Source organism: Oncorhynchus masou, chromosome 9, assembly GCF_036934945.1.
Source record: "Oncorhynchus masou masou isolate Uvic2021 chromosome 9, UVic_Omas_1.1, whole genome shotgun sequence".
Lineage (NCBI taxonomy): Eukaryota > Metazoa > Chordata > Actinopteri > Salmoniformes > Salmonidae > Oncorhynchus > Oncorhynchus masou.
The window spans coordinates 62,873,809-62,888,935 of NC_088220.1; the positions used below are offsets into that span (position 1 = coordinate 62,873,809).

At 44.3% G+C, this 15,127-nt stretch overlaps 1 protein-coding gene across 1 annotated transcript in view; it reads right to left on the reverse strand.

Moving 5' to 3' along the window:
* Nucleotides 1-1,019: 1,019 nt before the first annotated feature.
* LOC135546434 (nectin-3-like protein) overlaps nucleotides 1,020-15,127 on the reverse strand; it is a 76,655-nt gene continuing 62,547 nt past the window's right edge. The window contains exons 5-7 of the mRNA XM_064974854.1: nucleotides 13,444-13,561; nucleotides 13,083-13,234; nucleotides 1,020-4,140 (exon numbers count right to left, since the gene is read on the reverse strand). Of these exons, the coding sequence (XP_064830926.1) occupies nucleotides 3,476-4,140; nucleotides 13,083-13,234; nucleotides 13,444-13,561 (935 nt within the window). The 3' untranslated portion in view covers nucleotides 1,020-3,475. The remainder of the gene's footprint in view (nucleotides 4,141-13,082; nucleotides 13,235-13,443; nucleotides 13,562-15,127) is intronic.

Below are 15,127 nucleotides of genomic sequence, written 5' to 3' on the forward strand. Positions count from 1 at the left end.
TTCCAAACAGAAATTTGCATCCTGTACCACAAACTCAAAAAGGTTCTGGGACACTGTAAAGTCCATGGAGAATAAGAGCACATCCTCCCAGTTGCCCACTGCACTCAGGCTAAGAAACACTGTCACCACCGATAAATCTACGATAATCGAGAACTTCAATAAGCATTTTTCTACGGCTGGACATGCTTTCCACCTGGTTACCCCTACCCCGGTCAACAGCCCTTCACCCCCCACAGCAACTTGCCCAAGACTCCCCATTTCTCCTTAACCCAAATCCAGATATCTGATGTTCTGAAAGATCTGTAAAATCTGGACACCCTACAAATCAGCTGTGCTAGACAATCTGGACCCTCTTTCTAAAATCTCAGCTCACTGGTCACCATAGTAGCACCCACCCATAGCACGCGCTCCAGCAGGTATATTTCACTGGTCATCCACAAAGCCAACTCCTCCTTTGGCCGTCTTTCCTTTCAGTTCTCTGCTGCCAATGACTGGAACGAATTGCAAAAATCACTGAAGCTCGAGTCTTATATTTCCCTCACTAACTTTAAGCATCAGCTATCAGAGCAGCTGACCGATCTTTTCACCTGTACACACATCTGCAAATTGCCCACCCAACTACCTCATCCCTATATTGTCATTTCTTTTTTCTCTCCTTTATACCCCAGTATCGCTACTTGCACATTCATCTTCTGCACATCTATCACTCCAGTGTTTAATTGCTAAATTGTAATTATTTCGCCACTATGGCCTATTTATTGCCTTACCTCCCTAATCTTACTACATTTGCACACACTGTATATAGATTATTCTATTGTGTTATTGACTGTGCGTTTGTTTATCCCGTTTGTTAACTCTGTGTTGTTTGTGTCGCACTGCTTTGCTTTATCTTGGCCAGGTCGCAGTTGTAAATAAGAACTTGTTCTCAACTGGCCTACCTGGTTAAATGAAGGTGAAATAAAATTTAAAAAATAATATAAAATAATCTAATGCACTGTGACAATTTCAGACCAAAAAAATACAAAACATTTGTTTTTTTAATAAAGAATAAAAAAATCCAGCATATTTTCAAAACAATAACATTGACTATGATTCTGGCCTGCTTAGTACTACCCATGTAATTTTCCAGTGATATATAATTTTCAGGTACATTGTAACTTAAGTTGCTACAAGAGTCTGTGTGTATAAGGCTAAACAATTCACCTTAAGTCAACTGTGCTGGTTTAAAAACAAGCAACAAAATCATAAATATTAAAAAGAAGGACATAAAAAGGCATAAGGCACCAACCTTTCTCTTCAGGGGCCTTCAGGACTTAAATCAACACATGAATCATCACACATAAAAACCATGAACATATATACATAAGCAGAAGAATAAACCATAAAGGATTCAAATGAAATGAAGGCAGTATAGGCACAACAATAACTTAATATATTTCCATTCCAAAGAAGGTCAAATTGAAAACAAAAGCTTTGCCAAATTAAACATTCAATCACTTTCTTCCACTCCCAATGAAATTACATGTCAAAGGCCAGCCTGTATTTGGAGAAATGTTCAAAACAGGGAGTAAAACCAAGCTAACCTCACATTGTGTGTACAGACAACCAGTAAAATACATGAGAACCTATCCCTGCATTGTATCTAGCCTACGTGCCCACAACCCCTGGGTGGATGTCTGAGCAGTAGCGAAGCTAAGAAAAGCCTTGAAGCCTTGACTCAAACAGATGAACACACATGAGTGTGCTTGCATACACAGATGCTCTACACGTCACTGAGGTCAAACATTCGCCAAGTCCATCCAGAGAAGAGAAGTTAATTAAAAAGCTAAAACTTTGAGGTGAAGACTGGGCTTTGAACATGACAGGGTTGGAGTGGCCTAGGCAGCAGGCAGCATGTGGAGTGTGTGTGTGATACGCAAGTGTTTTATGAGCCACCAAAGGGTTGGGAGCAACAAAAAAAAGAAGGATCAAATTAAAAAGAGTGTGCCCTCAATCTGCAAAACCCCAGAAGAAGAAACAAAGAAACCTCAGGCTAAAGCCAAGCCCCATCTTGAAATGCCACAGGGAGATCTCCCCCTCTACAACCCCCTCCTCCAACAGTCAGTGTATACATGCTCCCCTCCACCCGACCAATTGACTGAAGAGATCTTTCCTTTAACGGCGAGGCTTTGGAGAGGTCACTTTGATCCTTTAGTTTCTCAGGTAGAACGAAGCTACCGGCTGAGCAGTAACAGGAAATGGAAGGTCAATACCAGCTAATGGAGATAGAATCACTGGTGATGTCAACCCTTTAGTAGCTACAACCTCATGTCATGGACTCATTCCCAAATGGAATCCTAATTCCCTATATAGTACACTACTTTTGACCAAGGCCCATACGGTTCTGTTCAAAAGTAGTGCACTATGTACGGAATAGGATGCCATTTGGGACAAAGACCATGTCATGGTGCCTGGTTGTGTACTGGAAAAACCCATCACAGATCACACTGACACACTGAGTTTTGCCTGGTCCGACAAATTCCGGTTCTTGTTGCGTCATTCTGATGACAGTCAGGACTATATGGGTGCACCTAATAAACTGGCCACTGAATGTATATGGAATAGGGTGCCATATGGGACACAATCTAGAATGTGCCACCAATGCTAAAGAACAATACACTGTCCTAAGTACAAATCTTGAGATGTATTCCTGCGATGTGCTTAAAAGAGTCTTATCACGTCCCATAGTCCTGACAGTATCACTGTACATCCTGCTCACAACATGTGGATATATTCTATCGTCATCTAGAACCATAAACTTGGCAAATTGCTCCCTTTTTGTCACATTGTTGAATCCTTTTCCCTTTCACATCTGTAGAACAGTTTGAAAACTAAAATATAATCTGATTTAGGTGCTCTCAACAGCAACAAGCAATCAGAATGTAACCTTTATGAAAAAGTCATAAAGTCATATGATTACAGGCAATTGTTTTGGAAATGTCATTGAATATGAGGGGTTTGAATTGATGCAACATAGGGGCACATAGTTCAGAATTTTCAAAAGGGATAGAAATATTTCACTAATGAGGGCTGAAATGCCAGACTCATGACGTAAGACAGGTGTTTAAATACATAAAACCAGAACGAAACAAAGTGAACCACTCACATCTGTTGAAACAACATAGTACAGAGAAACCCTTGCCAAATGAACCCTAGCTCTAAAGTTAAGCGGATAATGACAGAAGATTACTGCCATTCCCAGCCTGCGATCATCTGTTGAGATGCTACGACATTATAACACACTCCATATGGAAGTCATATGGAAGTCCTTGGGGTCAGAGCACACAAATGAGCCGGGAATGTTCATTCTTGTGTAGAAGAGTCTGTTTATTGAATTGACAAATTCTTTATAATATATCTATTTCAACGCCTGTTAAATTATTGTCTCACCGAGTCATTTTGAGCCAAAAGGTATTTTCCAGCTCCCCTGTAGCTCTCAGACATACCACTCTCTGCGTGAGATCACAGACCCATCCATGTGGGACACATACTCGCTGTCTGTGCCGTTGTCATAGCAGTCCTCCGGCAGGTAGGGGGAGCCATTGGTCACAGTGGGAGTGTGAACGAGCGGCCCTTTGGGGTGGTGGATGTTGTTGTGGTTTTCAACAGGGTAGTAGCTGCCCTCCCGGAGGCACCTGTGGCCGTCGCCCCAGTCCTCCTTGTCCTTGATGTCATTGGGGTAAATTATGTCCCCTCCCAGTCCCGGCTTGGGTTTCAGCTCCTGGCTGTCCTTGCAGGTAGAGTTGTGCCTGTCCCCGTAGACCTCCTGCAGCTCGTGGGGCTGGAGCACGTCCAGCTGGGACTCCTTCTGCATGTCGGAGGGGCCCAGGTACTGTTTGGTGTAGTAGTCACCCCTGAAGGTCCTCCGCTGGCGCATGAAGCAAGCTCCGCCCAGAATCAGCAGCAACCCCAGGAGCAGGACCCCGCCCACAGCCCCGCCCACTATGGTACCCAGGCTGCTGTCTGACAGGGAGGCCAGGGTGGGGGATGTGAAGTGGCCGCTCGCTCCTCGCCTCTTGTTGGGGGCCATGCTGGTGTCACTGGTGTCCAGGGAGAGGGGAGTAGAGGTGGTGGGGACTGGTGCCGTGGTGGGGGGAGGATCTGATAAGAGGATGGGGGAGAAAAAGAGGGGGTGGGGGGGGCAGAGATGAGGTTTAATGGAGGGAGGGAATGGCATGACAGAATATATTTTTTTTTAATGTCAGTTAATAATCTGTAGGAATCAATGTCTTTAGTATGAATCTGACTGGTGACACAGTATAATCGTATAATCGTTGAATACAGAACAAATAGAATACAATGTTTATAACCTGTTAGAAAATGACAGTTTACAAAAAAGCTTAATTGAAATTCTAAGATGTTGTTTTGAAAGAGCATATTAATTAAATAAGTAAAGTGTCTGGACAAACACCAAAGGCTCTGGGCTCTGTAAAGGAGTCAGTGGCTCTGAGCTCTGTTAAATAGTGAGTGGCTCTGGGCTCTGTAAAGGAGTGAGTGGCTCTGGGCTCTGTAGAAGAGTGAGTGGCTCTGGGCTCTGTAGAAGAGTGAGTGGCTCTGGGCTCTGTAGAAGAGTGAGTGGCTCTGGGCTCTGTAGAAGAGTGAGTGGCTCTGGGCTCTGTAGAAGAGTGAGTGGCTCTGGGCTCTGTAAAAGAGTGAGTGGCTCTGGGCTCTGTAAGAGAGTGAGTGGCTCTGGGCTCTGTAAAAGAGTGAGTGGCTCTGGGCTCTGTAAAAGAGTGAGTGGCTCTGGGCTCTGTAAAAGAGTGAGTGGCTCTGGGCTCTGTAAAAGAGTGAGTGGCTCTGTAAAAGAGTGAGTGGCTCTGTAAAAGAGTGAGTGGCTCTGTAAAAGAGTGAGTGGCTCTGTAAAAGAGTGAGTGGCTCTGTAAAAGAGTGAGTGGCTCTGTAAAAGAGTGAGTGGCTCTGTAAAAGAGTGAGTGGCTCTGGGCTCTGTAAAAGAGTGAGTGGCTCTGTAAAAGAGTGAGTGGCTCTCGGCTCTGTAAAAGAGTGAGTGGCTCTGTAAAAGAGTGAGTGGCTCTCGGCTCTGTAAAAGAGTGAGTGGCTCTGTAAAAGAGTGAGTGGCCCTGGGCTCTGTAAAGGAGTGAGTGGCCCTGGGCTCTGTAAAGGAGTGAGTGACCCTGGGCTCTGTAAAGGAGTGAGTGACCCTGGGCTCTGTAAAGGAGTGAGTGACCCTAGGCTCTGTAAAGGAGTGAGTGACCCTGGGCTCTGTAAAGGAGTGAGTGACCCTGGGCTCTGTAAAGGAGTGAGTGGCTCTGGGCTCTGTAAAGGAGTGAGTGGCTCTGGGCTCTGTAAAGGAGTGAGTGACTCTGGGCTCTGTAAAGGAGTGAGTGACTCTGGGCTCTGTAAAGGAGTGAGTGACTCTGGGCTCTGTAGAGGAGTGAGTGACTCTGGGCTCTGTAAAGGAGTGAGTGACTCTGGGCTCTGTAAAGGAGTGAGTGACTCTGGGCTCTGTAAAGGAGTGAGTGACTCTGGTGGAAAGTAAAGAGAAAATGTGGATTTAAGAGGGGAAGACGACTGTGTGTGTGTGTGCACGCGTGCATGCGTGTGACTTGTTCTTCCCCTCTCTCTGAGAAGTCATGTGAAAAGATTAAGCAGTGTGTGATCGATGCGAGGTTCCTGCCTCTGATTTGTCCTTCAGTGGCTAGTTACTGTGATGACACCCAGAGCCAGAGAAGACAGCCAATAGAGACACAGAGACAGACAAAGAGAGACAGAGACAGAGAGAGGATTACTGTGTCTGAATATTGACCTCCCTTCAGGACAAAAAGCAGCCTGTATCTAGAGACACATGAAGAGCCTGACTACAAAGACACACTGAAAGCTGCACTAGGACCGCATTGTATCTCCAATTAACACTGGAATCTAAGCTGCACTAGGACCTCATTGTATCTCCAATTAACACTGGAATCTACGCTGCACTAGGACAGCTTTGTATCTGTCCTTAACACTGGAGTCTTAGCTACGACTGATCAAATGCAATCAGGATGGCAGCAAGCATAGCCTTCAGCTAATTACATCATGGCTGCAATTTACCTGACTGAGTGAGAATCTAACTAACCTGCAATTATAAAGCAGTGACTAAGGGACCAGTGATAATCTAAAGGGGGGAGAGGCAGCTCAAGGTCAGTGACCTGATATATAACGCCTCCTCCTTAGCCTTAAGACAACCACCCCCAACCTCCATGGCTGGACCTCCTCATATCAAATCAAATCTGATTTTTCACATGCTTTGTAAACAACAGTGAAATGCTTACTTACGGGTCCTTCCCAGCAATTCAGAGAGGAAAAATGGATAATAGAAAAATAATAATATGAGGAATAAATACACAATGAGTAACGATAACTTGGCTATGTACCCAGGGTACCATAATCGAGTCAATGTGTACGAGGTCATAGGAAATGATGCTGAAAATATTATGTACAAAAAAAGTTTACGTAAAAAAACCCCACAAAATAGCAGAATTGGTGAGGAGCCCGTAAGACAGTGCCATCTCATCCTGGTAGCTAGAGGGACATGGTGTATTTTGGGGAGCACTGAGCACAATATAGGCTCCAATAGGCACAATATACAGTGCATTCGGAGAGTATTCAGACTCCTTGACTTTTTCCACATTTTGTTACATTAAAGCCTTCGAAAATGTATTAAATAAAAAAAATACTCATAAATCTACACACAATACCTCATAAGGACAAAGCGAAAACAGGTTTAGACATTTTTGCTAAATTATTACAAATAAAAACTGAAATGCCTTATTTACATAAGTATTCAGACACCTTGCTATGAGACTCAAAAATTGAGCTCAGGTGCATCCTGTTTCCATTGATCATCCTTGAGATGTTTCTTCAACTTGATTGGAATCCTCCTGTGGTAAATTCAATTGATTGGACATGATTTGGAAAGGCACACACCTGTCTTTACAAGTTCCCACAGTTGACAGTGCATGTCAGAGCAAAAACCAAGCCATGAGGTCGAAGGAATTGTCCATAGAGCGTCGAGACACAGATCTGGGGAAGGGTACAGAAAAATGTCTGCAGCATAGAAGGTCCCCAATAACACAGTAGCCTCCATTCTTATATGGAAGAAGTTTGGAACCACCAAGACTCTTCCTAGAGCTGGCCGCCCAGCCAAACTGAACAATAGGGGGAGAAGGGCCTTGGTCAGAGAGGTGACCAAGAACCCGATAGTCACTATGACAGAGCTCCAGAGTTCCTCTGTGGAGATGAGGAAACCTTCCAGAAGGACAACCATCTCTGTAGCACTTCCATACGGAAGCCACTCCTCAGTAAAAGGCACATGACAGACCGCTTGGAGTTTGCCAAAAGGCACCTTAAAGACTCTCAGACCATGAGAAACAAGACAACGACCCTAAGCACACAGCCAAGACAACGCAGGAGTGGCTTTGGGACAAGTCTCTGAATGTCCTTGAGTGGCCCAGCCAGAGCCCGGACTTGAACCCAATCGAACATCTCTGGAGAGACCTGAAAATAGCTGTGCATCGACGCTCTCCTTCCAACCTCACAGAGATTGAGTGGATCTGCAGAGGAGAAGGGGAGAAACTCCCCAAACACAGTCTTGCCAAGCTTGTAGCGTCATACCCACGAAGAATCGAGGCTGTATAATCTCTGCCAAAGGTGCTTCAACAAAGTACTGAGTAAAGGGTCTACTTATGTAAATTTGTTCTTTAAGTTTATTTTTAATACATTAGTAAAAATGTCTAAAAACTATTTTTTCCTTTGTCAGTATGGGGTATTGTGTGTATATTGATGAGGAAAAAAACAAGTTAATACATTTTAGAATAAGGCTGTAACATAAAAAATGTGGAAAAAGTCAAATGGTGTGAATACTTTCGAATGCACTGTACACCTTCCATGGTCAAAGGTAGTGCACTGTATAGGGAATAGGGTGCCATTTGGGACACAGTCAACGAGATGCTGCTGGTGGGGAGAAACACTTGCAGCGCCATGCAGGGCACTGTGAAAACATCACAGTGTATCCGAGACAACCACGAAGGAGAAGGGCGGGGGATGATACAATATGCTCTGCCTGCCTGCCTGCTACTGTGGCTTAGGCCTAGATGCATCTATGTCCACAGGGGCTTGGAGTGAGAGAAGCAGCATATGCCGGACTCCTCCATGTTGTTGGCTTGGAGAGGCTAGATAATTGCTCAGTGCAAGTCCTTCCTGGACAGCGTGTCAAGCAAGCTTTAGATCACGTTCCAAATGGCACCCTATAACCTTTATCGTGCACTACTTTTGACCAAGGTCCATAGGGCTTTGGTCAAAAGTAGTGCACTATATAGTGAATATGGTATAATCTGGGGAGCACTCTTAGTTTTTGAGTGAACAGGGCTCCAGTCCGAACCAGGCCAACTCACAGATGGAGCGTGGTGTAATCATAACAACATACAGGAACTCAAGTTCTTTTGTTCACCTGACCTAGAATTCCTTACAATCAAATGCCGCCCATGTTATATCCCTAGAGAATTCTCATTGTTTATTGTCACAGCTGTGTATATCCCCCCTCAAGCAGATGCCACGATGGCCCTAAAGGAACTTCACTGGACTCTATGTAAGCTGGAAACCATATATAATGAGGTTGCATTTATTGTAGCTGGGGATTTTAACAAAGCAAACTTTTTAAATTCTAAATTCTATCAGCATATTGACTGTAGCACTCTCGCGGACAATACACTGGCTACTCTAAATTCCGCGATGAATACATGGCCCTCCCCCGCCCTCCCTTCGGCAAATCCGACCACAACTCCATTTTGCTCCTACTGTCCTATAGGCAGAAACTCAAACAGGATGTGCCCGTGACTAGAACCATTCAATGCTGGTCTGACCAATCGGAATCCACGCTAAAGATTGTTTTGATCATGCAGACTGGGAAATATTCCTCAGAGATTAACAACGATTTATACGCTGACTCAGCGAATAAGTTTATGAGGAAGTGCATTGGAGATGTTGTACCCACTGTGACTATTAAAACCTACCCTAACCAGAAACCGTGGATGGATGGCGGCATTCACGCAAAACTGAAAGCACAAACCACCGCATTTAACCATGGAAAGAGGACTGGGAATATGGCTGAATATAAACAGTGTAGTTATTCCCTCCGCAAGGCAATCAAACAAGCGAAAGGTCGGTAAAGGGACAAAGTGGAGTCACAATTCAACAGCTCAGACACGAGACATATGTGGCAGGGTCTTCAGGCAATCACGGACTACAAAAAGAAAACCAGCCACGTCATGGACACCGACGTCTTGCTTCCAGACAAACTAAACACATTTTTTACCACTTTGAGTATAATACAGTGCCACCGACACGGCCCAAGGACCGTGGCCGACGTGAGACATTTAAATGTGTAGACCCTCGCAAGGCTGCTGTCCCAGACAGCATCCCTAGCCGCGTCCTCAGAGCATGCGCAGACCAGCTGGCAGGTGTGTTTACAGGCATATTCAATCGCTCCTTCCCCCAGTCTGCTTCAAGATGGCCACCATTGTTCCTGTACCCAAGAAGACAAAGATAACTGAACTACATTACTATTGCCCCATAGCACTCACTTCTGCCATTATGAAATGCTTTAAGAGACTAGTCAAGGATCATATCATCTCTACCTTACCTGCCACCCTAGACCCATTTCAGTTTGCATAACGCCCCAACAGGTCCACAGACGATGCAATCGCCATCACAATGCCCTATCTCATCAGGACAAGAGGAATACTTACATAAAAACGCTGTTCATTGACTACAGCTCAGCATTCAACCCCATAGTACCCTCTAAGCTCGCGGCCCTGGGTCTCAACCCCGCCCTGTGCAATTGGGACCTGGACTTTCTATCGGGCCGCCCCCAGGTGGTGACGGTAGGAAACAACATCTCCACTTCGCTGATCCTCAACACTGGGGCCCCACAAGGGTGCGTGCTCAGCCCCCTCCTGTACTCTCTGTTCACCTATGACTGCGTGGCCATGCACGACTCCAACTCAAATCATAAAGTTTGCAGACGACACCACAGTAGTGGGCTTGAATACCAACAGCGACGAGACAGCCTACAGGGAGACAGCCACTCGGAGTGTGGTGTCAGAAAACACTCTCTCACTCAACGTCAACAAAAAGGAGTTGATCGTGGACTTCAGGAAACAGCAGAGGAAGCAACCCCCTATCTACATCAACGGGACAGTAGTGGAGAAGGTGGAAAGTTTTAAGTTCCTCGGCGTACATATCACGGACAAACTGAAATAGTACACCCACACAGACAGTTTGGTGAAGGCGCAACAGCGCCTCTTCAACCACAGGAGACTGAAGAAATTTGTCTTGTCACCTAAAACTGTCAAACTTTTACAGATGCACAATTAACAGCATACAGTCGTGGCTAAAAGTTTGAGAATGACACAAATATAAATTTTCACAAAGTCTGCTGCGTCAGTTTGTATGATGGCAATTTGCATATACTCCAGAATGTTATGAAGAGTGATCAGATGAATTGCAAAGTCCCTCTTTGCCATGCAATGAACTGAATCCCTAAAAAACATTTCCACTGCATTTCAGCCCTGCCACAAAAGGACCAGCTGACATCATGTCAGTGATTCTCTAGTTAATAACAGAGGTGTGAGTGTTGACGAGGGTTGGAGATCACTCTTGTCATGCTGATTGCGTTTGAATAACTGACTGGAAGTTTCAAAAGGAGGGTGGTGCTTGGAATCATTGTCCTTCCTCTGTCAACCATGGTTACCTGCAAGGAAACACGTGCCGTCATCATTGCTTTGCACATAAAGGGCTTCACATGCAAGGATATTGCTGACAGTAATATTGCACCTAAATCAACCATTTATCGGATCATCAAGAACTTCAAGGAGAGTGGTTCAATTGTTGTGAAGAAGGCTTCGGGGTGCCCAAGAAAGTCCAGAAAGCGCCAGGACTGTCTCCTAAAGTTGATTCAGCTGTTGGATCGGGGCATCACAAGTACAAAGCTTGCTCAGGAATAGCAGCAGGCAAGTGTTAGTGCATCTGCACGCACAGTGAGGCGAAGACTTTTGGAGGATGGCCTGGTATCAAGAAGGACAGCAAATAAGTCACTTCTCTCCAGGAAAAACATCGGAGACAGACTGTTATTTTGCAAAAGGTACAGGGTAGAGACTGCTGAGGACTGGAGTAAAGTCATTTTCTCTCATGAATCCCCTTTCAGATTGTTTGGGGCATCCAGAAAAAAGCGTGAGAACTTGTGGTCAATCCTCAAGAGGCGGGTGGACAAACAAAAACCAACAAATTCTGACAAACTCCAAGCATTGATTATGCAAGAATGGGCTGCCATCAGTCAGAATGTGGCCCAGAAGTTAATTGACAGCATGCCAGGGCGGATTGCAGAGGTCTTGAAAAAGAAGGGTCAACACTGCAAATATTGACTCTGCATCAACTTCATGTAATTGTCAATAAAAGCCTTTGACACTTATGAAATGTTTGTAATTATACTTCAGTATTCCATAGTAGAATCTGACAAACATATCTAAAGACACCGAAGCAGCAAACTTTGTGGAAATACATATTTCTGTCATTCTAAAAACTTTTAGCCACAACTGTACTGTCGGGCTGTATCACCGCCTGGTACGGCAACTGCACCACCCTCAACCGCAAGGCTCTCCAGAGGGTGATGCGGTCTGCACAACGCATCACCGGGTGCAAACTACCTGCCCTCCAGGACACCTACAGCACCTGATGTCACAGGAAGGCCTAAAAGATCATCAAGAACAACAACCACCCGAGCCACTGCCTGTTCACCCTGCTACCAACCAGAAGGCGAGGTCAGTACAGGTGCATCAAAGCTGGGGCCGAGAGACTGAAAAACAGCTTCTATCTCAAGGCCATCAGACTGTTACAGCCATCACTAACAAAGAGAGGCTGCTGTCACTTGAAATAATGCCACTTTAATAATGTTTACATCTCTTACATTACTCATCTCATATGTATATACTGTATCTTATTGCATCTTGCCTATGCCGCTCGGTCATCGCTGATCCATATATTTATATGTACATATTCTTATTCCATCCCTTTAGATTTGTGTGTATTAGGTAGTTGTTGTGGAATTGTGAGATATTACTGCACTGTCGGCACGAGAAGCACAAGCATTTTGCTACACTCACATTAACATCTGTTAACTATGTGTATGTGACCAATACAATTTGATTTGACCGCCTGCTTTAGCTCCTCCAGCCTGCTCTCCCGCTCTCCTCTCAGTGAGAAACCAGAGAGATTGTATGCCTTGGATGAATGTGTCTAAGAGTAGCAGTCATTATGTTTGGATATAGATTAGAAGAAAGAGGAAAATGGGGAGCACAGTTCTCATGCTCCATACCTAAAGAATAATAGAGGAGCCAAACGTAAAGAGAGGAGGAGAGGAGAGGGAGACAAGAGGAAGGATGGGGAAGCTGCTGGCTGTGTGTTCTCCAAGCAGTGTTCCCTTGCATCAGAACAGCCCAGTACCGTAGCCAAGTGAGGCCAAATTTATAAAAACTATGTTTCGAGAGCTTTGGGGGGGGGAAATCCTCTGTATGTTTCGCGAGTCAGACATGAATTAATGTGTATTAAATTAAAGTAAATATAATTAGTAATCTCTTGATGAGAGAATGGAAACTCCATGCAGCTCTTACAGCAGAGCATGGAGCACACATCCTATTTCACGAGGAGGGAATATACTAGAGTCTGTTACTGTATCTGTATGTAATTCATTGTGTCCAACCCTGACAAATAACCTTGGACAACAAACAAGATAAACAAAAAAGGGCTAAATGTCTGCACACTGTGGTCCCATTGACAAGCAGGCATATTGTTGCATATTAGTGCATACTGTGTTCCCAAAAACAACCAGCGTGAAACACTACCTCTCTTATCACAGATATCTAATGTTGTCATAACCACAACAGTTTGAACCTTTGGTGCTGATAGTGTGTGTTTATGCTGCTCTTTTCTCCTCTGGTGTCATGGTGGGAGAACTCTGTTTGAAGGGTTAAATGAAGGCCATACTCTCTCACCTTGTATCCAGACGTGAACGTCATGACTGCGTGGACCGATGTCGTTGTACACCTCACACCTGTACAGTCCAGAGTCATTTCTCTCCAGAGGACGAGTGAAACTAAAAGTGTTGTTCACTATATCCACACCGTCAGGCATCGGCCCATCCAACCTGTAAAGAATATACAAACACAGGGATGCAAACATTATCTGGATATTACTAGCCAGCAATGATCACAGTAGTCGTGCGTCCAAAATGGCACCCTATTCCCATTATAGAGCACTACTTTTGACCAATGGGGTGCTATTTGTGATGCGGTTTGTGTATAGCATGTTGTGGGGTGTAGTGGGTGGGTAAGCTGGCAGCTAGAGGACCCTGACCTGGTCCATGAGAAGTGGTGGGCAGGTGGGTTTGCTTTGGCTCCACAGTCCAGCTTCACATTCTCCTGACCAGCAAACCAGTTCTGATCATATCCCACCACCGTCACCTCAGGAGCAACTGGAAAAGAAGCACAATATCTATGAAAATAACTTGATTCTTTATTCTACAATCTTATTATTCTTTATTACAGTTTTTCTCAGTCGCTTTGGTGCATTTCTTAGATCAAAAGTGCAATTCTTGATACTACTTGTACAAATTCAAAATCATCTAGTCACTTGTGCACATCATTAAAGCAATTTCTTATTCCTTTGAACAAATTGCAATTGATAATGTACAAGTGTCAGCTTTTTTCCACATTATCAATTGCTCATGTCATGTTGATCAAAATATAGTAGATGGTTCTCTGTTGAATAGTCTTACCCCTCAAAACATCTAGGCATTAGTTCCTTGCATAAGCCATTACATGCAAAATTGTTGAACTATTTGTCATAAACTGTCAAGCATAGTTTTATACATTTCTATTAGACCTTTTGTACAAAAATGTGAATTGATGAATCGTGCAGGTGAAATTGACCCTCACTCATGAAGGAATGTAAAGTGTTAGTTCAACCAACAATCAACCAGTTGTCTAAATTGCTCAAAGGTGCATCTCATGAAGAATCAATTGGCAAGCATATATAGACAGACCACAACACAGAGTTGCAATTTTCCAATAATGGATGGACCAGGAAACAAACAGGGTCAACAGCCAAGAGGAGGAAGAAGAGGAGCAAGGATGTGTGGTGGAAAGCAAAACAGAGGAAGAGGCAGAAGAGGACATAGGCGCATATCTGATGACATAAGGGCCACTATTGTAGACCATGTTGTCAATCATGGCCTTACAATGGCTGAGGAGGGTCGAAGGGTGCAGCCGAATATTGGGAGATCAACCGTGTCCTCAATAGTTCAAACGTTTCGAAGAGAGAACAGGTATGTCCACCAATGTACAGTGCACTGTTACTGTATATAAGCAGTATACTGTATACTTCCTACAATGCTTCATCTTACAGTAGTCCACTTGTATTTCACAGCATACAGAAATATACTCTATACAGATACATACTGCACCTTACATGCACCCACCTGTATGTTTTACAGTAAAATGTGTGTTTGCATAGTTTTTGTCTATGTGAAAGTGTGCAATGCATCACTGCAATTTTCTCCACAAAGGACTGCAAGATTACCTCAAACCAGTGGCAGAGGATGCATTTTCACACCTCAACAGGTATGATGATGCGAGGGGTCTGTTTAGAGAGGATTTGCCAAAGTATGTGGTCATTTGTGATAATGTGAGTTTCCATTGATCAAACATCATAAGGCAATGGTTTGTGACCCACCCGAGGATGCTCATAGAATTCCTCCCACCTTATTCACCATTCCTTAAACCAATTGAGGAGTTATTTTCAGCATGGAGGTGGATGACCCTGCTGGCTGCAATGGATGCAGCATGTAGACGCCTGCACAGGATGGATAAGGCATTCCAAAAGATTCTTCCCACGTTGCATTGGAAGGGAAAATATTCGTTGTGATGTGGATGAGAATATGTGGGTCGACAGGCAGGAATGTCTGGATGTGTAGAGACAGCACAACAGTGCAGCGGGCAAAGTTGTGCCTTAGGGGTGGTTTCCTATGTTTCTTTCTAAT